Source organism: Schistocerca cancellata, chromosome 3 (genome assembly GCF_023864275.1).
Source record: "Schistocerca cancellata isolate TAMUIC-IGC-003103 chromosome 3, iqSchCanc2.1, whole genome shotgun sequence".
NCBI lineage: Eukaryota > Metazoa > Arthropoda > Insecta > Orthoptera > Acrididae > Schistocerca > Schistocerca cancellata.
The window spans coordinates 555,359,687-555,386,188 of NC_064628.1; the positions used below are offsets into that span (position 1 = coordinate 555,359,687).

General features: G+C 38.1%; 1 protein-coding gene and 1 long non-coding RNA gene across 5 annotated transcripts in view; one reads left to right on the forward strand and one right to left on the reverse strand.

Annotated features, from left to right (window-relative positions):
• The window catches only part of LOC126175395 (tripartite motif-containing protein 2-like), a 412,180-nt gene extending 408,341 nt beyond the window's left edge, over window positions 1–3,839 (forward strand). For all 4 annotated transcript variants that reach the window (XM_049922183.1, XM_049922182.1, XM_049922184.1 and 1 more), the window contains exons 8-9: window positions 1,723–1,873; window positions 2,124–3,839. In XM_049922183.1, the coding sequence (XP_049778140.1) occupies window positions 1,723–1,873; window positions 2,124–2,362 (390 nt within the window). In that variant the 3' untranslated portion in view covers window positions 2,363–3,839. The remainder of the gene's footprint in view (window positions 1–1,722; window positions 1,874–2,123) is intronic.
• LOC126175397 (uncharacterized) lies at window positions 3,206–26,433 on the reverse strand. The gene is made up of 2 exons (XR_007535559.1): window positions 26,145–26,433; window positions 3,206–4,578 (listed from the first exon to the last, which is right to left on the reverse strand). It is a non-coding gene; the product is annotated as an uncharacterized LOC126175397 (long non-coding RNA).
• Window positions 26,434–26,502: the final 69 nt, after the last annotated feature.

Genomic DNA, 26,502 nt, shown 5'->3' on the forward strand with positions numbered 1-26,502 from the left:
TAAACATTGGACAAATATATTTCAAGCTATGTAGTTTCGAAGCGAGCAGTTCACAGCGAAGATGCTGAAAACCAGACAATGCTTAGTACAAACTAGAATTTAAATATTTATATTTAACTTTAAAACCAAATTGCTCCATCTATTTTGAAACAGAATAAAACAAGAAAAATAATGGTATAACTCATTCTGCAATAGGCCTATTGGTTCGCTTGTAATTAAAACGTATACTCAAGTCTCCATAGTAAAAAATTAGATAGTAGAGACATATGTGCTGAACATCTGCCTACATTATGACTTTCAGCAAGGTTAATTAACATATACTGAACATATGAACTTTTTTTTTTTTTTTAATTTACATTCTGGTATGTTATACAAGTTTTCCAGTGGGTCTATCTCGAGTTGCCACACATTCATTGACTTTACTTGAAATAGTAGCTGGCAAGAGTGCGGAAAAACTTGAAGTTCTTTACAACAAAAGGAAACAAAAAAATAAATTTTGATGATTCTCTTGAATTCGTGAAATTCTTCTCTAAGTGCAGTAATGTCTTAGTAAACAAAGTTGGAAAATGTCTTGCAGCAGGCCTAACTCAATAGAAAAGCCTCAGAAATATCCCATACAAAAATTCATAGTGTTTAGTTTTCCATAAGTCTAAACTAATAACGCATAGTTAAACATTAAATTATTATTTTTTTTTTTTACATTAAGAAATGGTTTCCTGTTCCTGGGACCCTGTCATCATAATTCCTGATAATGTCACCAGTCTCACTGCCATTGACAGTGCTACATCATGAGATGAACAACAAAAACAATTTTGCTTAATCAGAAAGGAGTTAGAGGTTTTTTGGGGGAGGGGGAGGAGAGGTAGAAGAATTGATAAGACCAAATATGACAGTAAATGCAGTTAAGCAGGATCCTGCTGAGTGAACTAAGAAAATTTCGATTTCTTTCAATGTAAATGTTAAGTCTTAAATACTACAAAATTGTATTGTTCCTTAATATGTTTACAATATTTACCAAAAGCTTGAATTTAAATTCTTCACTCACAGTTTGAGGTTTTCCTGTCAGACACATCTGGCAACAAATTATTTAATAGTGTCATAGTGAATATTATACACAATGGAGCTATTTAGTGTTCATTCTTGGAAATTCTGAAAATACTATACAAACAATAACAAGGAAAATTTTCAAGAACATGTATCATATGTGATATATGTATAAAATGAAGTAACCATTAACTCTCAATTTATTACTATAGAAATGAATGGAAACATTTTAGATATATTACTGTAAAAAGTTATTTTCAGCTTGTGACCCGTTAAAAACTGAACAGGAATTATTAATTGCATAGCTGTAACAATAATCTGAATACTATTATATTAAGAATTAAAGTTCTCGACATATAAAATGTTGTTTCAAAATCTAAAATAGCAAAATCTGTTATGAAGACCCTTTTACTTTTAAACTGAGAATAATTTTTCTAAGCTATTCTAATCACAACTATCTGCCATTCAAACAACAAAATTAGAACTGTCTACAATAGATACTTCACTTTGGGAAGGTTATTTGGCAAGTTTCTGTTTGGATCTATTATGTAAAAGCATACTTGTCCCTGAACATTGTTATAAAAAAAAAATAAAAAATAAAAAACCTTAGAAATTTAACTTTTTATGGCTGGTAAACAATTTTGTGCATCCACACTTGAAAGAAAATTTATTTGACAGGTTGGAAAGAAGGGCAGTCAGAGGGGTTACTTCAATTTAATCTCCTCTGTGACTGTTGGTCAGAGTGGAGAAATCATTGTTGCAGACTCAAGAATCCAAGTGTTCTCAGCAAAAGGTGATTTCATGGAGGAGCTCTACCCTGAGGGCAAAGGTTAGCACGTAGATCACTGTATGCACAATATTGCTAGAAAAAAGGAAGCATTTCTTTAGCAAAACATGACCATCTCATACACTTATATTAGTACTGCCAAATTTATAGTTTTAAGGTGAATAAGTGTGTGCCCATCCAGCTTCATATTATATTGGTGTTATTTTCTAAGATAACCATTAAATCACAATATAATATACATACAGCCTCCTATTAACTGTATATTTATATTTTTTACATTTATCTTTTACAGGTCGTGGAAGATATGGTGGGATTGTCGTTGATGCCCACAATCACATAATTGCTACACGGTCAGAAAAAAATCGAAACTATGTTCAGGTGCTGAGATTCAGTGATGGTACCTTAGTTTCAACTATAGATTCTCACGAGTCTAGACTGAAACGACCCAGTGGCATGGCAGTTACCAGTGACTTTCATGTCATTGTCGTTGATTTGGGCAATGATTGTGTCAAGAAATACAGATACTGGTAATATTGTCAGGAACATTAGCACAAGTTTTTGAGCAACAACTGCATGTGTTCATTGAAAAATACCCTCTTCAGTTTTTGCATTTTTTTAATTCACAAGGATGAGTAGAATACTCATTACTAAGGACAAATTTTCAAAAGCTGCATAGAGATTTAATGTCACAGTTCCATTGGTTTATTGCACATGATCATTACATTTAAAATAGATCAAAATTTATTACCACCATCATCTTTAGATTAGATTATGGAATAGTATTTTGTCAGTAGTACCAAGTACTCGGCATCACACTGAAGAGGAAGTTTGGCTATGTATAATTTCAGTTCTCAGCTAGTCTCTTCACTTTGTACTATACAGTGTACAGTAGCCAACTTTAGTGTCACTTCTGAAGCAGTTATTTATTTTGACAAAATGACCAAAGTCTGACCCCTGAATTTATGCCGACAACAAATTGCCTTTCTAATTTCTAAAGGCAATATTTCCATGAAATTTAGAAGATAATAAAATTGTGTGACTGCCAGGTCACATAATTTATAGGTATGTTAGCCTCCGAGTTTCTATAAGAACAGCAGTATACCAGTGTGGAAGTACATGAATCTTCCTGTTAGCTCTTAGTGCTTTTGCACATAATTAATGCTATATTGTAAGCAAGACTTCCTCTGCAAATGTTACTCTTTTATAGGCAGGTTAATTTAGAAAAAAATGCTTTCAGTTCTGTAACTTTATTTCCTTTACACTGAGGGGATGATACTACCGTAACTAATGGGGCAATTCATTGTGTGTCCAATTCATGCCTCTTTACAAATAGCTTTGAGAAAAAAATTACACTGGTGAATTTTTTCAGCTAAAAAATACTATTTTTAAATGCAACATGTGGCACTGTGAAATCTCCCCCCAAAAAACCTTGTTTTCTTCTATTAGTTGTAAAATAAGTAACTCATTTAACATAAAACCAGCACTATGTGACAAGTCTGTTCAATACCCATTAATACGTATGCTGCCAGCATCACTAAGACATGAAATGTTGCATATATTCTGAGGAAGGTCTGACTGTGGCAGAAATACAAGCAGTCTGTATGCAACAAACTAATATCTATCTTGTAGAATATGTCAATAACATTCAGGTGCTAACTGATTAACTCAAGGAAGTATCCACTGCTTATGCTGATGGCCCGGAGGCATATTGCATAATTTTTTTAAATTTTGTCTTTGCACTGTTTAATCTTCGAGAATGCTTCAGAATGACAATCGTTTACAGAACTGTATCTCAGAGAGTACCCTTATTATATTTTTGTTTGTCCTTTTGAAGATGTATATTAATAGTCTGTACATTTGTGTACTTGTAAATAACTTATCAGAGAAAGTGTTTCTTTTCATTAAGACTGATTTTGTTTTCTATTAACAGCTGTACATATAATCTGTACATCCTAATTCTAAATGTCATTGTGTTTCAGCATGTGATATTAATATGTGATCTTGTCGATTGTTCTTACAAAATATACTTGAATAAATTTCACATTGTATAAAATTATGTATTTCATTCTTTAGCCTTCCTTTCAGCCCTTTGTGAAGTACTGTTCTTTGTGCATGCAAGCTGTTAAAATATACAAATATATTAAAAACATTCACATTATAAGTCACTTACAGTTACACTGCAAATTTCCTTCGTCTTTCTTACAATGAGATGGTAAGACTATTGGAAAGTTTCAGCTAATACACACTTCTGGCCACAACAAAAAATTTTATCTACTTACCATTCTTAGTAGTGTTATAATTACCACAATAAAATGTAAAAGTAGTTTGCTAAATTGTGTAGGAGCTATTCTGTCAGTCACTGACATTGATAACACTTTTAATTTTTAATATTGCTCTTTAGATATTGATGCCTGCATAAAAGTTAGGTTAAAGTCATTTGTTAGAACTTTTAGTTGTAACCAAATGAGAAATAACACTTTATTGCTGGAGCTATGAAAAAGAAGTCCTGTGTCACTATTAAAGTCAACAGTTATTGCAGAGACTTCGCTCACCACATGAGTCATTGAAATGATCATCTTGAGGTTGAAACTCTTCTACCTGTGTTTGTTTACAAATAGATTTGTAGTTGGAGATGATCTGCCTTGAGTAAAACACAAATTTTTTTCTCTTTTTTTATTCTCCAGACATGGTTCACTGAAGTTCCAGCAACGTTAGTGGTTTTCTTGTTACCACATGCTGTGGATTTCCTGTGAAATGAAACAAGTGCATTAAATTACATAAAATCCAAAGCATGTGGTAACAAGACGATAAAAAAAACCACTGATGACTCTGGAACTTCAACAAAACATGTCTTGGGAAAAAAATAAAAAAAACTGTTTTGCTCAAAGCGGACCCTCTTCAAAAAAATAAGTGTTATTGAAAATTTATTAAGGAGATTAAAGAACTGTGTGAGGAGGATGTCTTGAAAAGACTTTATGAGATGAGTACCAACAAAGTAAAGCAAGGGTAATAGAATGTAGTCAAATCAAATCAGGTGATACTGAGAGAAATAGATTAGGAAATGAGACACAAAGTTAGTAGGGTTCCATAAAGAACCAACTTTCGAAATACTTGCCATTTCTGTTCTAGTAAGCTGGCAGCACTGAATGTTCGCACACTCGAGGGAATTGTTGGTCAATGTAACACACTAAATGAGTCGACTGTGAGATGAGACTGACTGTTTCAAAAAAGTTTTGTTCTGAACATGAACCCCTGGGGATGTTCTTGTGTTAATCCTTCTGCAGATAATTTTGCTGCTGTAAGTACAGTGAAATCTATTTGCGCAGACATTTATAGCAATAGGATTTGTGCGCTGTAAGTATGAAGAGGCATAACTGTTTTAAAAAACAAAGTCCTCATGCACTGCAGCCCTTGTGGCATCGTCAAACATTAAATGCAAAATCGGCACCAACATCGTCAAATATTTATATAAGTAACATCATATGCACGAGTCATGTTGTCAGTAGCGTGTCAATAGAACACGCCAAAAGTGCCCAGGACAAGTATGCAATGAATTCTGAAATGGGGTCTGCAAATTTGGGCATATAAAATCCACCTGATACAAGACTTCAAGCCAAGCAATCATGTGGGTGCTTGCAAAATGAATAGTGGACAAAAATTTCATTAAGACAACAACATTCATTTAGAAATGGCTTCATGAACAAGTAAAATTGCAGTATTTGGGGCCACAGAAGAACCTTGAGTAATAATGGAGAAGCCATTGGATCCAAAATGAGTGAATATGTGGTGTGGCATTTGGGTTGGGGGCCACTATTCTTCGAAGATGGTGCACATTAACAGTGGACAGCAAATGCTGCTGCAATATGTTAAGTATGTTTTTGTGGTCTGAAATGGATCATGTGAATGTTTTGAGGTTTGATTGCAGCAAGATGGCGCAATCTGTCACACAACTGCAAAGAGGGACCTATTATGAAGGAGATTCCTTGGCAGAGTGATTTCTCACAATGGTGGCACGAATTGGCCACCCAGACACTCTGATTTGCCAGTGTCATTTCTTTCTGTTGGGATATTAGAAATCTTTGAATGTCGACAAACAATGATCACTTCTAGAGTACTAGGCCAAGATTCAGTGTGTAATTTCAGACCTACAGGGACACGTATCAAAAGTTACGGAAAATTTAATTGAAGGTGCAAGAATATCACATCCCATTCATTCACAAGTAGTGTACACTGCAATAATACACAAATTACTTAATTTCATAAATAAATTTGTATGTTGTAATTAACTCAAAACTTGCATTCTTTATGGAACACCCTCTCATAGATGGACTTTTTTCTTTTACTTGGGCAGCAAAAAAAGTGAATGGTCACAGTAGAGAGGATATAAAATGCAGACTGGCAATAGCAAGAAAATAATTTCTGAAACAGAACTCTGTTAACATTGAATATAAATTTAAATGTTAGGAATTCTTTTCTGAAAGTACCTGTCTGTAGCCCGGCCTTGAACAGAACTCAAACATAGTTGATAAGCAATATAGACAAGAAGAGAGTAAGAGCTTATGAAATGTAATGTTAAATAAGAATGCTGAAGATTAAATGGATAGAACACACAACTAAATGAGAAGGTACAGAACTGAGTTGCAAACAAAATAAATTTATGACTCCAGTTGACTATAAGAAGGGATCAGTTGATCACCATGGAACAGACAATTTGGTGATGGAAAGGAGGGAGGGGGCGGCAGTAAAAATTGTAGAAAGAGACCAAGGCTTGACTATAGTAATAAAGTTACAGTGGATGTAGGTTCCAGCAGTTATGCAGAGATCAAGAGACTTGCACAGGATAGAGTAGAGTGCAGAGCTACATCAAAACCAGTCTTCAAACTGAAGACCATCAGACCATTACAGCAACACCAAAGCTATACCCATAATTTGGAAAAATACCACAGCCACCTTTGTAAATGAAATGGTCAATACACACTTGTGCACTGATGCTCAACTCAGTGGTGGCTGGTTGGTATCCCAGTGGTGGAAATAATTTCCATCATCACTATTTCATGGGTAAGGGGAGGGAAGGTGGTGATGTACAGTTCTTGATGGCTTGATTTTGCACCATTATCCTGGACTGAATTCCACACCTCTCTGCAGTTTATAATGGAATTACAACTTGATATTATTGATGGTGACTAGCGACAAGTTTGCTTAATGGGGATGTAAACCTGTTTGGTCCCCGTTTGTGCTGTTCGGCAGAAGTTAGTTTTATGCAGGCATCAGGTTTCACTCTCGCCCATTGACAACAACACTACACACAAGCCCATTAGCACCTGAAAGTATACAGTTAATGGGCTACGTGGCAACTAAATCTGCAGAAGAGACCTCCCAAAACAACACCAGACAGTGAAGCACACTATAAGTAGGTAGACAGGTAAGTAAGAGTACCTACTGCATATTTAGTATTCCCATATTATTCTAAGCAAAATCCAGATATTTTGAAATATAGCAAAAATTCAGGACTACAGAATAAAAATTAGGTAATGACTGAATTTACAGTCATGCTGACATATTAGTAACTTAGTTGAACAAAATAGAAGAGTAACATCATCATTGGGCACACAACTTTGATATCAAGATAAATATTAGATGTTTTGAGCTAATTGTAATGGAAACAGAATGACCACAAGATATTATTGACTGGGTCTTTCTATTTAATGCCACTTCAACAACCTGTGCATCAATGAAGATGAGATGAGATGAAATGAAATAATTGACAAGGCAAATGCCCATTCCCCAAGCAAAGAAAATGTCTGATAAGACAGAAAATCAAGGCACCCTCTATTTACAGGCAGTGACGAGAACCACTAGACCATAAGCTCTAACAATTTGCAAGGGTAACCTTATGATAAAAACTAAGACATGTCCATCTTGTTAAGTAACAAATACAAAACTAGCTCGAAAGCCACATCGCTGTAGGACTATCTTAACTGATACAAACACTTCTTTAATATTACCAATTAGTCATTTCATAGAAACTGTGCAATTGTCTTCATGACAGGCCTTAACGGTTTATTTTACTTTGAGATTATGGAAACTTCTTGCAGAGTAGGAATTAATTACATCATCAGAGAATTCCACTAACCTAAAGCATTGGAAAGCTTGCAAGTTGTTTTTCAATGGCAGTAACTATTTACACAGATATTCATCAATTTTAAGTCATGAAAATTTGATTTGAACTGCAACTTCATGTTTGCTTGACTTCACACGAGTTTTAGTGGTGGTTCATTTGCCTTCCCCAAAGATAAATTTCACACCATGAACTGCGCAGTCAATATTCTCACCCTGTCATTTATGAATGGGAGATTTCTATAATTTTACATGATAGACATCAGAAACATTATCTACAAAAATCATAGCTGCAAGTACTGGACCAACAAAGTATTAACCTTAAACTATGGAAACTCCAGGTAAGAATATGAGCCATGTAGGAAAATATAGACTGCTACTTACCATAAAGCTAACACACTAAGTTCCAGATAGGCACAATTAAAAGGTTTTTCCAACACAGACTTCATTGGAAAAAGAGAAACTGGCACCTCATGCACACATGACCAACTCTGGCAGCTCGGGCCAGAATACAACTATCGTTTGGTATGGAAGTAGCAATCTGTGGCCAAGAGCAAAGTAGACCACCCTTTGGCACAACATGCAGCTGAACATAGCATGCTTGATTTCAGTGGCTGCTTCACTAACCAAGCCACTTGGATCCTCCCCTCCACCACTAGCTTTCCTGAACTGTGCAGATGGGAGTTATCCTTACAACTCTTTTCTGCTGTCCCCTCCAGACCGCTGCTTCCATCCCACCTGATAGTTGCATTCTGGCCCAAGTTGCCGGGCATGTGTGTCTGAATGGCATGTGTGTCTCTTTTTCTGACAAAGGCTGTGGCCAAAAGTTTATGTGTGTCTTAAATGTGCATGTCTACAACTTAGCATGTTATCTTTGTAAGTAGCAAAGTATTAAACTTTTGCAGGAATCTCTGTCTTGTGTAGTACCCTGTCTTCTGCCTTAATGCTCTCAGGTTTTCAAATTTCGTCTGGTGTAGTTGCCCAACAGTAAGTCTTTCCTTCTCAGCCTGCTCAGTAAGTCTCCCCTGACCTGCAGTTCTGGGCGACTTTCCCGAAATCTAACCTTTTTCCTAAACCTCTCTAGACCTTTCCTTTCACCCCTCTTTCTTCCTCTTCAACCCTTCTGTCAGAAGAAGGGGCCACTGCCTCCAAAATCTTGCATAAGTATAATCTTCTTTTATGTGTTTGTGCTCTCATTGCCATTTGGTGAGTAGATTTTTTTTATCTATCCAATTAACCTTATAACATATGACTTAACATGCATAAGCAATAATTTTTCTTTGGCAACAGAGAGCAGAAGTCTGAACTTCTTTAACCTGAACATATCCCATTATTTATGGAACTGCAACACCTAGGGGTTTCTGATAACAATGACATACAGGGTGAGTCACCTAACGTTACCGCTGGATATATTTCGTAAACCACATCAAATACTGACGAACCGATTCCACAGACCGAACGTGAGGAGAGGGGCTAGTGTAATTGTTTAATACAAACCATACAAAAATGCACGGAAGTATGTTTTTTTAAATGGAACCACGTTAGTTTTGTTAGCACACCTGAACATATAAACAAATACGTAATCAGTGCCGTTTTTTGCATTGTAAAATGTTAATTACATCCGGAGATATTGTAACCTGAAGTTGACACTTGAAACATTGTCCTCACTTCATTGCAGGGGCCCAAACAGCTGCAACATACATCGCGTTGCTACAGAATGATCTGCCAGCGTTGCTCGAAAATGTCCCACTGGAAACGTGTCGACGTATGTGGCATCAGCATGATGGTGCACCTGCACATTCCGCAGTTAACACTAGGCAGACCCTTGACAGGATGTTCGACGGGCGTTTCATAGGACGTGGAGGACGCATAAATTGGCCAGCCCGTTCTCCCGCTCTTACACCTCTGGATTTCTTTCTGTGGGGTACGTTAAAAGAGAATGTGTACCGTGATGTGCCTACAACCCCAGAGGATATGAAACAATGTATTGTGGCAGCCTGCGGTGACATTACACCAGATGTACTGCAGCGTGTACGACATTCATTACGCCAGAGATTGCAATTGTGTGCAGCAAATGATGGCTACCACATTGAACATCTATTGGCCTGACATGTCGGGACACACACTATTCCACTCCGTAATTGAAAACGGAAACACCATGTGTAGGTGTACCTCACCCCTCATGGTAATGTACATGTGCGTCAGTGAAAAATACCAATAAAAAGGTGTTAGCATGTGGACATAATGTGCTGTTCCAGTCTCTTCTGTACCTAAGGTCCATCACCGTTCCCTTTGGATCCCTACGTAATTTGGTGCTCTCCGATACACACGATCAAACAGCGGAGGAGTGGTACTCAAGCGTCAACTTTAGGTTACAATATCTCCGGATGTAATTAACATTTTACAATACAACAAACGGTACTGATTACGTATTTGTTTATATGTTCAGATGTGCTAACAAAACTAACAGGGTTCCATTTAAAAAAACGTATGTTTGTTTTAAAAAACATACTTCCGTGCATTTTTTAATGGTTTGTAGTAACCAATTACACTAGCCCCTCTCCTCACGTTCGGTCTGTGGAATCGATTCGTCAGTATTTGATGTGGTTTACGGAATATATCCAGCGGTAATGTTAGGTGACTCACCCTGTATATGCTTGAGGCAGCTTAATTTTTTTGAGAGAATGACGCATAATTTCAGTGTCCCTCAAAATCATACGATAATTGTAATAACACAAAGGAACGCAATGCTGAAAGAAAATGTCCTATAAAGTCTGTTGATTACTTTGAAAATATTAAAAGAAATGTGGCTACATAATACAAAAATTTCAGTCATTTTACTGTCCTTAAAGAACGTTCTCCATCACCAGGACAACTTGATTAAAAGAGACTTTCCCAGAAAAATTGGGGCGGATGGAAACCCTACAGACAATGATTGGGAGAAGGAATGTGGTAACATGTGCAGTTCTTTTCATTCTACTTAAGAATTTTGTACAGGAAAGACCAACAAACTCTACACAGAAAGTCCAGTCAATGTGTGTATATTGTGAAAGTATTGTTGGTTTACTTGAAACTGCAGTTACTATCCTTCAAAATAGTCCCTGCCGATGGTAATGCAGTTCTGGGAATGGCTGTACAAGTTCTGGAAACTCATGGTGTAGTTGTCTTTAGGAAAACCTTCAGTTGCGTTGTAACATTACATTGCCAGTCTGTAAACCGCTGACCCTTCAGGACTGATTTCAATTTGGGGGCGGGGGCAGGGGGACTGGGAGACAAGTCTGGTGAGTATGGAGGGTAATTGAGAACTCCGTCAGCCAGGAACTGCAGCACCAAAAAGGCAGTGCGTGGCCAGGCAGCAAGGTCCAGTTGCCATGTTTGGAGTACTAGAGCTTTACCCACTTGATCTGTCTCAAAACCAATTTCTGCTTCTCTGCTATTATTCATACTATCATACAATGGTCCTGGGAAAAAAAGTTCCTTCACTTTCTCTATGTTGTCTAGGGTGCATGCAATTGCAGACTGTCCAGATCAGGGGACACCTTCCATAGTGTCCTGCCCTTCTTGGAAACATTTAAATAACTCATAAACAAACTTCAAGGTGACAGCACTTTCTTTGTAAATGTTTGTCAGTATTTCATGAGACTCTTTCACTGATTTTCCAAGTTTTAAACTGAACAGTATATTTATTTGCTGATCCAGTTTGGGTTTCCACTGCGTACATTATACCTTCACTCTACAACATTCTGTTTATGCGCGAGAAGCGCACTCGCAGCACCGCCCATCAGGAACTTGTTCACACATACCTTGACCTGCCCAGTGCAGGATTCGGTGGTGGTCCATTCTTATGATTATGAGCAGTATTTTGTAATATACAGAACTTGGTGGACAGAGTTGTATTTACACCCTTCAGTTTGAGACTTAATTTCTATGCCTGTGCCTTTATCAGTTTGAACAAATGGCTAGTAGAAGCATCAGGCTACAATCTTCAGTCAAAATATCATAATTTTATGACACTTCAAGTCCTTGAGAACAATTGACAATAAATAGATACCCTGCATTTCATGATGTCTGGCTAATCTTTCTGATACACTTGAGCAATTAAGTTACGCACACGTATCCAGTAGCCTGCAGTACCCCTTTCTGTCCCGAAGACGATGGAGACACACCATAACATTGGCTCCATGAGACAAATTAAGCATTGGTGTCAATACTGATCCATGACCTGCCATTCACTGTCCACATCCCACAGGGATTGGTCAGACTTGGCTCCAAGGCAAGAATGTCTTACTTCACAGCATCCCAGATTTGTCAACAGAGTTGAGATCATGTCTCCTGGAGGCGGCCACATAATCAAGTATCCTCGCCTCATGTCTTTGGACTATTACTCAAACCATTCTGACAATTTAGAAGCAATGACACAGTACATTGTCTTGATGAAGGTACAGGTTATCAGCAGAGTGCAGTAAATGGAGGAGTATGTTGCACAATAATGCCCACCCCTACATTGCCTGTTAGGTGCAATAGTTCCTAAACAGGGGAATTGTGTCACTCAGTCACCTACCATAATCCCCTGTGTATCTCTAAATGTGAGAGAAATTACATGCAAGCAGAGCAGGGAATTAAAGAAAGCACATGAAACTTAAATAATAATAATAATAATAATAATAATAATAATAATAATATTTATTATTATTTGCTCCTGGTTAACTTTCAATAATGTGTTGCTCCTTGACATGCATTTTGAGGGATGACAAAGTTATTAAGGGGCCACACAAGAATACTGCCACCACCATCTACATACCTTAAGTACACCCTGTTGACCAAGAGAACCTATTGCCATTTGTAAGATTTGAAGTACTTTTACCCTGTCATTGTGTGTTCCACAATATCAGTCCAAGTTACTTTTTTCCATGCTTCACATACTGAATCCTGTGTTCAATTAAGGCAAATATATGTTCAGTGGGTGCTTTGAAGCCAACAACAATACGGCAGTCTGCAACCCATAGTACAATGACCTTCCTCGAATATTAAAGACACCAATCATTTCTCAGATTATTTGATATCTGTACCCATCCCACTCCCATCACACCATGCTTGACACCACTGATGTCATCTCCCCCTATACCAACATGCCCCATGTACGAGGGTTATTCCAAAAGTAAGTTCAAATGGCTCTGAGCACTATGGGACTCAACTGCTGTGGTCATAAGTCCCCTAGAACTTAGAACTACTTAAACCTAACTAACCTAAGGACAGCACACAACACCCAGCCATCACGAGGCAGAGAAAATCCCTAACCCCGCCGGGAATCGAACCCGGGCGTGGGAAGCGAGAACGCTACCGCACGACCACGAGATGCGGGCCCAAAAGTAAGGTCCGGTTATAAAAAAAAAATCAAAACTAAAATGTTTTTTCAAAACAATTGTTTTATTTACATTCCTTACATCTTTATCTATTTTTCTACATAACTTCCATACTTATTTAAACATTTGTCACATCGTTCAACAAGCTTTTGAATGCCCATGTTATAGAAATCGGCCGCCTGTGACGATAACCAGTCCTTAACTGCTTCTTTCACTTCATCATCTGTGTCGAAGCGCTTGCCGCCGAGAAACTCCTTTAAGTAACGGAACAGGTGGAAATCACTTGGCGCCAGGTCCGGACTGTAAGGAGGATGGTCCATCTGTTCCCATCCAAATTTCTTGATCAGAGCTTGCGTTTCATTTGCAGTGTGGGGTCTGGCATTGTCATGCAACAACAAGATTCCAGACGACAAAAGACCACGTCGCTTATTCTGGATTGCACGTCGAAGTTTAGTCAGGGTAGCGCAGTAGGCGGCTTTATTAATCGTTGTTCCTCTCTCCATAAAGTCGACTAACAATACTCCACGTCTATCCCCGAACACAGTCGCCATAACCTTACGTGTTGAGATTGTCTGCTTTGCCTTGACCTTGACTGGCGATGACGTGTGACGCCATTGCATTGACTGACGTTTAGACTCTGGAGTGATGTGAGAAACCCATGTCTCATCCCCTGTGACAACATTGTCTAAAAGACTGTCACCTTCCTTATGATATCGCTCCAAAAAATCAAGAGCAAAAGCCATTCTTTTCATTCGTTGGGGCTCAGTAAGCAGCCTGGGAACCCAACGGGCACACAATTTGTGAAACTTCAAATGTTCAGACACAATTCTGTACAAAGTTGTTCTACGCACATTCGGAAAATGCATGTCTACGTCTGTAATAGTGAATCGGCGATCTTCACGAATTTTTTTGTCAACCGCATTGACCAAATCGTCTGAAATCACTGATGGTCGGCCACACCGTGGTTCATCGTGCACATTATCCCGTCCTTCATTAAAAGCTCGCACCCACTTGCGCACTTTACTGTCGCTCATTATGTTAGGACCGTACACTTCAGTAATCTGCCGATGGATTTCCGCCGCTGAATTGTTTCTTGCAGACAAAAACCGTATCACTGCCCTTACTTCACAATCGGCGGGCTGATCAATTGTCTTAAACATTGTAAAGTGACACTGTGAACTACACTCAGCAACAGTAACAAAGCGAATGGCGGCGTTTGACGCGCAAGGCTTGCCGGGAGTCGGCGCGCATGCGTGTTTTGTCATTGGCGCCAAATTTCAATAGTTACGGCGAATCGGACCTTACTTTTGGAATAACCCTCGTACATGGTATGCCTGCTGCCTGAACATTTCCTCACTCAGTGCCCATCTGATTCCAACTCTACAGTGTCCTTCCAGCTCACCTTACTCAACTTTATACTTACCAACAACCACTTTACCTTTGAGGAGCAAACATACAAGCAGATCAGGTGCACAGCCATAGGAATCAGGATGACTCCTTCCTATGCCAATCTTTTCATGGGTTGCTTGGATGGGGCTTTCCTAGAATCCATAATTTCCTTGGTTTAATTTGTTTTAGATACATTGACGACATCTTTGCCATATAGACTCATGGTGAAGCTGATCTGTTAAAATTCTTGGAATCTCTAAATACATTTTCCCAATGAAATTTCACATGGTCCTATTCCGAATCCCATGCTGCTTTTCTTGACGTTCATCTCATCTACAACAAAGGTTTGTTACACACTTCTGTGCACATTAAACCTACTAACAAACAATAATACTTACATTTTGAAGTTGCCATCCTTTCCATGTCCAGTGTTCCCTCCGATACAGCCTTGGCATTCAAGGCCAACATATTTGTTCTGATGCAGACTCTTTACAGCAATACATCACCCTTCTCACATCAGCCTTCACTGGAACTGATTACCATACCACCCTAGTTCAAAAGCAGATTTCCCAGCCCACCACATCCAATTCTAGAGCTGCTGGTCACTCCAAAACAACAACTCAGGAGCACACCACTTGTTACTCAGCATTATCCTGGTCTTGAACGTATCAAACAGCTTCTTCAATAAGGCTCCGACTTCCTAAAATCATGCCCTGAAATGTGCTCTATTCTGTCCAATATTTTGTCCCTCACATCTGGACTAGTTTTTTGTAGCCCTTCCCATCTCTACAAATACCTTTGTCAGATCTATGCTCATTCTCCACCTATCTCCCTACCCTATGGCTCCTACAGCTGTGACCACCTCTGCTGTAAGACTTGTCCTATGCATCCTCCTACCACCACCTATACCAGCCCTGTAACTGGCAAACCATATGTTATCAAAGGGAGAGTCACCTGCAAAACAATATGTTGGATACCAGCTGTTACGTATGCACTGTTCGGCCTTTAACAAAGGCATGCCTACCACCAGTTTCTCACAACTCCGCAGGTGGCAACTCACACAGCAACATGTCCTTGGTCCTCACCACCCATCTGGTATTAATTTATGTTAATTTCTTCACTCTGTTATAGTTCTTTATGTCTCATTTTCCAACCTTTCTATTTCTTGCCACCCATCTCCACCTCTTTCGCATACAATACACTTTTCACTCTTATTAACTCGCGCAATTTTTTTTTTTTCCCCAGTAGTCTCTGTCTTGCCTATTACCCTGCCTTCCACCTTTAACCACTCAGGTTTTCAAATCTCATTACGTGCAGTCCCTAATAATCAGTCTTCTCTTCTCATCCCATCCAGAAAGTCTCCCTTGACCCAATGTTCCAAGTGACTTTTCCAAACTCTACCCCTTTTCCTAAGCCTCACCAGTCCTTTTCCTTCATCCCCCTTCCTTTCCCTTCTCCGTTCTGCTAGGAGGAGGAGCCACTGGCTCTGAAAGCTTGCAAACTTTAATATCTCATAGTGTGCGAGATGTGCTTGATTGTGTGAATATGTGTGTGTGTTTTTTTCTTTTCTTCTCTAAAGAAAGTTTTGGCAAAATGCTCAGTTTGTAACAGTGTTTTCTTTGTGCCTGCCTCCAACTCAATGTTTCATCTTTATGACTATTAGCAATCTATCCTTTTCATAATACTGGAGGTAATAATCATGTGGAGATAGTTGCTTAGTGTCTGGGTTGACAAAACCTTTGCTGTTGCCTCCAAGAAGGCAGTGAACAGTTCTCTTTCAGTCTCCACAGGATACCTTTGAAACATAAGTTGAAGGTAACAGTCTTCAGGTCATGGTGTTGAGGATGGGAGATCACTACAGGACACATCTTTGATGTTTTGTGTCACACAACCATAGTAGAATGTGTGCCTGATGTCACTGTAATGTAAGCCAGTTCAGCATTCTCATAACCCTTCTTGCATTCTAGTGTTAGTGTCCACAAGGTCTGTGTTCAGGCATGCAGACAGACTAGACAGTCCACAAGACATTGTCCTGTTCACAACTGGAGGCAGTGCACTCTACTGAACTACACAGAAAAAGGAGTATTCAGACAAGCGTCCGACAAAAAAAAAAAAAAAAAAGTATCCCAATCATGAGGTACAGAAAACTTTTTTTTTTTTAATTAACCGGAATCCAAATGTGTTATATTTGCTTTGAATAGTTGCCTCAGCTGCTCTAAAAGATTAACATCCTAAATACAGTCATGACAATATCATACAAGTCTCATGAATACACAACTTTCATTCCTATCTATATTTGTTTCTTCTCTTCTTCTTGTCTAACAATTTAATGAATATTTACCAACATGCTGAAACTTTAAATAAATATGTATGAGGATGGTTTGAAAAGTTCTTGGAACAGAATAGAAAAAAAGAACTTACATCACTGAAATTTTTTTTATTTTTCAATGTAGTCTCTTTGTAGATTAATGCACTTGGTTCAACGATGTTCCAGTGCCTTAACCCCATCACGAAATTGAGTTTCCTCTAGGCCTGCAAAATAGTTGTCAACTCCGGCTATCAATTCTTCATTTGAAGTGAATCTTCGTATACCAAGAAAAATTTTCAGTTTTGGAAAGAGATGGAAGTCTGACAGAGCCACATCAAGTTGCTAAGATAGATGTGGCAACAATTCATACCTTATGTCATGTAATTTTGCCATGGCGATGGCACGTGTGCGGGCGCGCATTGTCTTGAAGGAAGATGACCTCCTTCCTTGCTAAACCTGGTCTTTTTTCGCGCATCTTTTGTTGCAATTTGTCCAGGAGGTTAGCATAGTATTCTACAGTAATTGTTTGCCCAGTGGGGAGATAATCTGCAAACAGTATCTCCTTCGCATCCCAGGACGCTGATGCCATGACTTTTCCCTCCGAAGGAATTGTCTTTGATTTCTTTGGTGGTGCAGAATCAGAATTTTCCACTGCTTTGACTGTTGTTTTGTCTTTGGGGTACAGTAGTGCATCCTAGTTTCAACTGTGGTCATAAACCGGCACAAAAAATCTTGCTCGTTTCTCCTAAAACGGGCCAAACATTGTTCCAATATGTCTATTCTCTTGCGTTTTTGATCCAGCGTCAAGAGTTGTGGGACCCATCTTGAAGATAATTTTTTCATTTCTAATTCTTCAGTTAAAATGTGATATACCCTTTCAGATGACATCTGGCAAGCATGAGCAATATAACACACTTTCAATTGGCAGTCCTCCATGACCATTTTGTGCACTTTTGCAATGATTTCTGGAGTAGTGACACATCTTGGCCGACCACTGTGCGGATCATCTAAGCTCTCCAGACCAAATTTAAATTCATTTGGGGACTTGGCAACAGTTGAATATGAAGGAGCAGAGTCCCCCAGTTGTTTTCTTGAAATCGGAATGAATGTCCTTTGCTTTCATACCTTTCTTTACGAAGTACTTAATCACTGCTCGAATCTCGATTTTTTCCATCTTCGCAAATCACTACGCGGGAACAACAGAGCCATGTCACTGCTACAGCTCTCTTCCAAGAGCACTGATGTGGCACATGTTTACAGGCAACAGCCCAATGAATATCACGTGAACAACTCGTTGCACTAGTGCTGACTTCTCGTGATGATTCCGAGAACTTTTCAAACCACCCTCGTACACATCTTGTACAAGAAATGAAGAAGTGTGACAAGACTAATGTCTAAAATATTTCTACCCTTACTCCCTGTAACAACTGCATCACTGAATGATTTGTCCAGTGTTTACCTTAGGAGGTGAAATATCAGTACTGCCAATAGACACGTGAAAAAGAACAGACACTCTCCCAGTGTTCACATGAATAGTTCCTTCTTCAGAGAGAAGAGAGATGCCGGGGAAGGTAAAATACTTGATTGGTGCATAGATTCATAGCATTTTTGTTTTGCATGTTGGTATTCCGGTTGCTATGGGTTTATTTATCGGTTATTTTTTTATTTGTAATTCACTACTGCTATTTGAGTTTATGCATTGTCATTTGGAGATAGGGAGTGGAGCTGTGGACACCAATACCTGGGCTGCCAAGTGATGAAATCTGAACATTTCCGACATATTCTTCTGTTTGAGTTCAATGGAGGGGTGGCAGCAGTAGAGGCAGCCAGAAACATTTGCACCGTGTATGGGGATAATGCCATTGGGCAGAACATGGCAAGACATTGTTTTTCTCATTTTAAGGAGGATTGTTTTGACATTAGTGACTCTTCTTATTCAGGAAGACCTTCGGGATTTTATGAACATTGTTTAAATGCATTAATCTACCATGATCCACATCATTGTACTCAAGAACTGGTAAATGTTATGAACAGTGATCATTCCACCATCATGTGGCATTTATATGCAATGAAAAAGGTTCAAAAATCGAGTGTATGGGTACAACAAATTCTCAGCCAAAATTATTAAAATTGCCAGTGGCCATATGTGCATCTCTGTTGCTCCCCATCAACTGGCTTGTGAAAAGCACCAATCATTCCTATCCTGTATCATTACTAGTGATGAGAAATGGTGTCTTTATGCTAACATAAGGACAAGAAAGGAATGAATGAGTCCAAACAAAGCAGCAACTCCCGATATGAAGACCTGCGTGCATCAGCAAAAGGTAATGTTATGCACCTGATGGAATGGTGACAGTGTGGTGTACTATGAATTGATTCCCTGAGGCGTAACCATCACTACTGACATTTATTGTCAACAACTAAGGCTTCTTGCAGATACAATCCCAGAACAATGACCAGGAAGACTGGATGAAGTTATGCTACTCCATGATAACATCTACTCACTTTCTGCTAGACTAAAAGAAAACAATACAGGAGTTGTGTAGGGAAGTCATTCTGCACCCACCTTATACACCTGATCTTGCACCCTCATATTTTCACCTTTTCCATCTCTATTAAACAACCTTCAATTTCTGGATGTAAATGCACTCCGCAACATCGCTCGAAGAGTTCTTCACCTCAAGACGACGTGATTTCTACAGTCTCAGAATCAGAAAGTTACCCCAGCATTGGCAAACTGTCATAAATCATGAACGAGAATAATTATTGATGGCTAATGTTTTTGTGATGTATATTTGTTGTGTTTGTTAAACTTATGGAAAAATGCTACAAACTTATGCACCAACCTAATAGAAAGGGCAGGGAGAGAGAAAGAGGTGAGGTTGGTAAGGTAGGGCAAATGTATCTTCTGGAGCATAGTTTCAATGAAAATACTTACAACATGCTTGCATATGCAGTTCAAAGAAATTACATCCTCATTACAGGTGTACCATTCAAGAATTACAAAGATAAATATGAAACAATGGAAACTTCAGGTAGGAATATCAACAATGTAAGAAAAGATAGATTACTACATATCATAAAGAAGATATGTCAAGTTGCTGACAGGCACAATTAAAAGACACTCGCATATGACTTTTGGCCACAGCCTTCATCAATAAAGGTGAGCCAACAGGCGCAGCATCAGGATGTTGTAGGGTAAGGAGGTGGGGGTAAAAAAGGAACAAAAAAGGAGAGGAGCATGGAAAGACAGGCAGATGCCTTGGCAGAGGGCTGTAAATTAACAGGGTGGAAAACAAGAATGGGGATGAGATCATAAGACAGAGAGGATGGAAACTGTTGGGTGGAGGGTGTGTGGGCAGAACATTACCATAGGTTGAGGCCAGAATAATTACGGGAGCGGAGAACGTGTTGTAAGGATAACTCCCACCTGCACAGTTCAGGAAAGCTGGAGAATGGAGCGAAGGATACAGATGGCTCAGATAGTGAAGCAGCCATTGAAATCGAGTCTATTATGTTCCACTGCACGTTGTGCCACAGGGTGGTCTACTTTGCTCTTGGCCACCATTTGGCCATTCATCCTGTTGGACAGCTGGTTGGTAGTCACACCAATATAAAAATATAAAATGATTTAAGCGGAGCTGATAAATAACGTGGCTGCTTTCACAGGTGATCCAGCCCCCGATGGGATAGAATAACTCTGCGACAGGAGTGGAATAGAAAATGCTAGGTGGTTGGATACGGCAGGATAAATATTAGATACAGGAAGAAATATACGACTACTGTTTTTTCTATGCAGCATCCGTTGTTAGGATAAAAAGACGAACGATGACTTACATATTTTGACTTGTGGAATACACATGCAATAACGCTATACATACTACAAGAACCCTCTTTTTATTGTAATATGGATACAACTGAAGTCACGCAAAATTTGTGTGATTGAAACTACAATCTTCAAGCTGTAATGTCTATTCGTCTAAGACTTCAAATCTTTATTAAAAGCCTGGCTCCATTAATTTTGTTATGTTAGCTCATCCAGACTTCTTCAACATATACACAGTGTCTCCAGAAAGTATTTAACCGAAGCCAAACTCTTCCTCCCAAAAGGAATTTAACTGTGTAGATTTCACATTATAAGAATACACTACGGAAAATTGATTAATGAGGCCACTCACAACAGCACTTAACAAATAACGCATGTGTTTTCAAGATTTTACAAGCAAACCATCTTAATCAGTTAAGAGAGAGTGAATAAGTTAGTATATTTAACAAGAGTGAATCAGGCTTGTACTAATTACATGGAGAAAATATGCTGAAGACCTCGGTGACAAATTTGTGAAAGGGTGAAAATCTGCTTTAAGAGACTTTACTATTACAGAAAGTATCAATAATAATTTTACAGATATCACAAGTTCAGGAGAAGTCAAACGATCTGATATAGGTAATAGACTTAGTGTCACAGAGGCAAGGGAGGGTGACGGTAGTGGGGGGGGGGGGGGGGGGGGCAACCATACATCTTCAGTCAGATAAGTTATGTAGAATCTTTCTTGCTCTTTGCTCTTTTTTCCCTTGCCACAGCCTAAGTTTCTTAATTTTTTCCAAGAACCACATTCAAGAAAATTAGAGCATCCTTTACATTCAATATGAATAGTATTTTTGTGAAAGGTATCTGGAAAGACCTTTTTTTCTTTCTTTCTTTCTTTTCAGTATTTGTTGGAAGACCAATCTCTCTCTTAACTGTCACATCAACTCCACTCAAAATCACAAGATCATCCACACTATCATACTTTGAAAGCTAATTTTACATAGTAACCTATTCGATATGTTTTGAGTTCCTTCCCCTATTCTTTGGACACCTTCTCTAGGACACATAAGAATGCAATGAAGGATAGGATATGATATGATTTGCCGAAAACTGTTCAATTTCAAATGCCACAGGGGAGTCCTAAAAATTTGTTTTTATTGTTAGACTATAAAATTAATCAATTTTTGACAATATAATGTAATTAGATAGCTAAAGAAATCTACTCACCAAGCAGTAGCAGGAGCACACACACATGTATATGAAAAACCCTTTTTATGTAGTATTTTCCTGCCAGCACTTGGTGAATAGCTTTAGCTACCCAGTTACACTATAAAATTATAGTCTAGATTTCTTAGTGTCTGCTAACTTACGTTTCTCATTTTCTCCATCTACATCTATACTGTGCAAATCACTGTGAAGTTCATAGCAAATGGTATGTCCTACTGTACCGTTTATTGGAGCTTTTTTCTGTTCCATTCACATACGTAGTGTGGGCAAAATAATTGCTTAAATGCCTATGTGTATGCTGCAATTAACCTAATCTTACCCCCACGATCCGCATGGGAGTGATATGTAAAGGGTTGTTGTATATGGCTAGAATCATCATTTAAAGCTGGTTCTTGAAACTTTATTAGTGGATTTTCATGGGATAGTTTTTGTCTGTCTTCAAGAGTCAGCCAGTTTACTTCTTTCAGCATCTCAGTGCCCAGAGTTAAACAAATCTGTGACCATTTGTGCTGCACTTCTCTGTATACATTTAATATCCCCTGCCAGTCTTACTGGTATGGGTCCCACACACTTGAGGTTACACAACCATTTGTAAGCAATCCCTTTGCAGAATGAATGCATTTCCACACTATTCTACCAATAAGCCAAAGTCTGCTGCTTGCTTTACCCACAACTGAGCCTATGTGATTGTGCCACTTCATGTCCCTGTTCAGTGCTACAACCAAGTATTTGTACGAGTTCACAGATTCCAACTGTGATTCACTAATATTATATTTATAGGATTCTGTGTTTATATATACTTGCAGTTTCTAATATGTAATGCAAATGAAAAAATACTTTTTACCTTCTTCAGAAGACACTACAATTTTCAACTGCTAATGCACAAGGCAGAAAGCTTTGACTTATTCAGCATAAACCTCTCTCCTCCACATAAATTTCTGACAGTAAGAAAAACACACACACACACACACACACACACACACACACACACATCAGGTGCATTTTCTCTAGTGTTTTGATGGATATTTGCAAGGTGTAGCTGGAATCAGATCAAACAAATACTGCATATCACATCTTTCATTCAACACAAAGTGACAACAGAAAGCAACTGTTTGTTTTCCATTACAAACACAATGATGTTTGGAGAAGAATTTTATATGCACATTCGATAGTCAGATGCGGTATTTGTCTCACCAATATGTATTAACACAGAGACTTTAAAACACTAAGAATTAAAACTACTCCTGCAGTGACAGCACCGCCCAGGCCCTCCTTGAGTGGTACATGACAGCAGTAGTGCTGCTCAGTAGCTGCTGGAGTACTGGTTATTCTTCATGTTTTGATGTCCCTGTTAATACATACTGTCAAAATGAATATTGCACAAGACTAATTTGAGACCCATCTATCAAATAGGCACATTTTCCACTTTAAAAATCATTTTGATTGTAATGGGAAATAAACCAACACACTGAGAAACCATGAAATTTAATAATTAATAACAATAATTTCATTCTCATTGGACAATTATAGCAATAAACAATGTCACACACACAGTACAATGCAACAGATAATATAAAAGAACAGGCCAGTTGTTAACATTGTAGTGTTACAGTACAATACATAGGCCTACATCCTTTTGTGTGGTAAAAATGCTGGGAAACTAACCAGCATTGCAGTGTTCATTTTAATGCTTATTCTGGTACATCTTTTACATTATGTAAGAGCTTATTAAGTAACTTGCACCCAATGAGTTTATGGGAGCACTATATCCAGCTGACACACTGTCCATCATCTACCATGGCCCAGCTGAAAGACTGGAGATAAAAAAATGATATTAAAAAATTCCATAAAAAATCTAATCCACATAAGAAACAAAACATTTTTATCAAACAAGTGAAAAACTCCCAGACACAATGAGGAAAATAAGCAATGATTTTTTATGGGCATATTCCAAATAGACTAGCCAAAAAAATCTTTTGACTGCTTCCTCAACAAAAAAATCAAAACCAGATTGGCTACAGGAGACAGAAGGGCTTAAAAGAACTCCATTTCACACAAAATACATTTAAAAAAGTACTAAGTCAAATCAAAACGAAATTAATAATAGCTGAATAAGAAAAGAAAGCAGTGTTAGAAAGAATGAAACAATAGAAGGGCACACGACATTTAAAAGTGGACAACCTAATGTACCACAAAGACAGGCCACGAAAGAAAAAGAAATCCTAATCCAGATTATAGAAGCAACCTCTATATGTATTTCTATTCCAGACGGTTTACAGTAGTGGAGGTCCACTTTTAAAAAGAAATTTAAATCTTACATCATCTCTACTTCTTGATCCATCTTGTTCCACTCTCAATTTCTGCTGAATTTTTCTATGTATAATTGCTTACTGTTCTTTTGTAAGATATTCTCCTCAAGTTATTGGATATACTGCTGTCACTATTTGGTCATTAAATCTCCAAAATCAGTTGCAATTCCTTTTCATTTAGGCCTACTTTACATTGCTGAAAGAAGTTACACTCAAGAATCCATTATCAGAAAATGATGTAGTATCAAAAAATGCTACTTTAGAATACTGCAATTAGCAGCACCATGCATGTCAGAACTCTCCACCCATAGCTCCCCACAGAACTCAAACAGTGATAACTATGTAATTTTTCTGTACAACACAAAAATGAGCACATATACTGTTGACAACATTGTGCCCTCCTCCTCACTAGAAATACCTACGACTCACATGACAGCTTACTCATGGTTTCTGCAAGGGTATTAAAACTGGAATTTAATTCGACAGATGAATCTCGCTTAAATTCTTTGTATTTTAAATCTGTATCTAATAAACAATAGTTTGATACTGAACACAGTTCTCAATAAACTGCTGAGAATTCATATTGACTAGTAGTGAAATGTACCATTTAAAATATTGGCTCTATCACGAGAAAGCAATGGGCACTAAAGGTGCTGCTGAATTAGATTAGATTCAGTTTTTGCTCCACATACCCAAAAAATAAGAAGATTCTCGTGGTTGAGGAACACGTCAGTTAGTACAACATAAAACATTTGAATATAATACTTAATATCGTGATCACTTGTCAGGAGGTAGTCGAGACAGGTTAATACAATGCAGTAAACTGGAACAGCTAATATTTACAGAATGAACACCTTGTCGGAATGAAACACTGCTATACACTATTTATAAATTTATCATACACAAAATATCTAATCTTGACTGTTGTGACCAAATGTTGTCAAAACTGAAATCTAACATACATTTTTACTTAAGCTGGCTTAACAGTCTCTGTTAAGATGTTCATCTATGGAGTAGGAGGAGTTGCCTATCTAAAGGTCTTTCAGACTCTGGTTAAACCGTGCTTTATCTGAAACCAAGTTTTTAATTTATTGAAAATGTGTGTTTCTGAATATTGGAGCCCCTTTTGGACTAAGGTAAGTGATTTTAGATCTTTATGTAGATTGTTCTTATTCCTAGTATTGGTTGGAAATAGAGATGTATTACGTGCAAAAAAATTTCATTAAGGAATAAATATACTGAGAAGCAGTGGTCAGAATACAAAGTTCCTTGAAAAGGTCTCTATAAGATGTTCTCATGTTTAAAACATATTAACTAACATATAATCATCACCAAAAGAAAATAGCTGGCATTTATTATGTAGCTGATAATAGCGGACTCACTGTCAAAATGTTATAGCTACCAGTGGACATTAATCTGTTTACAGGGCATTTACGATTTACAAAACACAAATTGACAGTCTATTGTATCTCCAAACATGAATGCTACATTGAGATTATACAAGTGAGTGTTGGCTTGTGGTGTTGCCTTATTTAAATTGCTTCTATGGTAACACCTTTATTGTAAGGCACTTTCTGACATTTTTAAGGCAGTAAATCTTTTCTAAGTACAGCAGTATGAACTTTACTACACACACAGTCTAAACAGTACGCGAGAAATTATCATCTCAGGTCAGCTTCAACGTGTAAGAAACTGAGTAAAGCATACAGGGTTCTTCAGCTAAAAAGTAGAACAACATGACACATACTGCCGCTTAAAATCACTGTAACTCAATGACACGTTTTACAATTACCACTTAATTAAACTCCACAACAATGATTCCAACTGCTCCTTGGTGTCAGCAATTCGCTGTCTTCTGCTTGACTGTAGGCGTGACATACAATGCCAACATACCGAAAAAAAATTCGGTCGCCGCACAAATTAATCAGCACGATGAATGACAGAGCACAATAGCTAGCTTTCATATATGTAAACTATCTCCGGAGAGGGAAAAAAATTAGAAAGCGGCCGAAACACAAAGAAAACAGCGTTTCCCTCAAGGCGTTGAGACTGTGTGTACCTAACATCCCCGCATACGACTCTACTCCAGTGCTTTCATTGACCAATGATGACCTGGTGTTGTTATCACGTGACGTAATAGCTGAGGACAG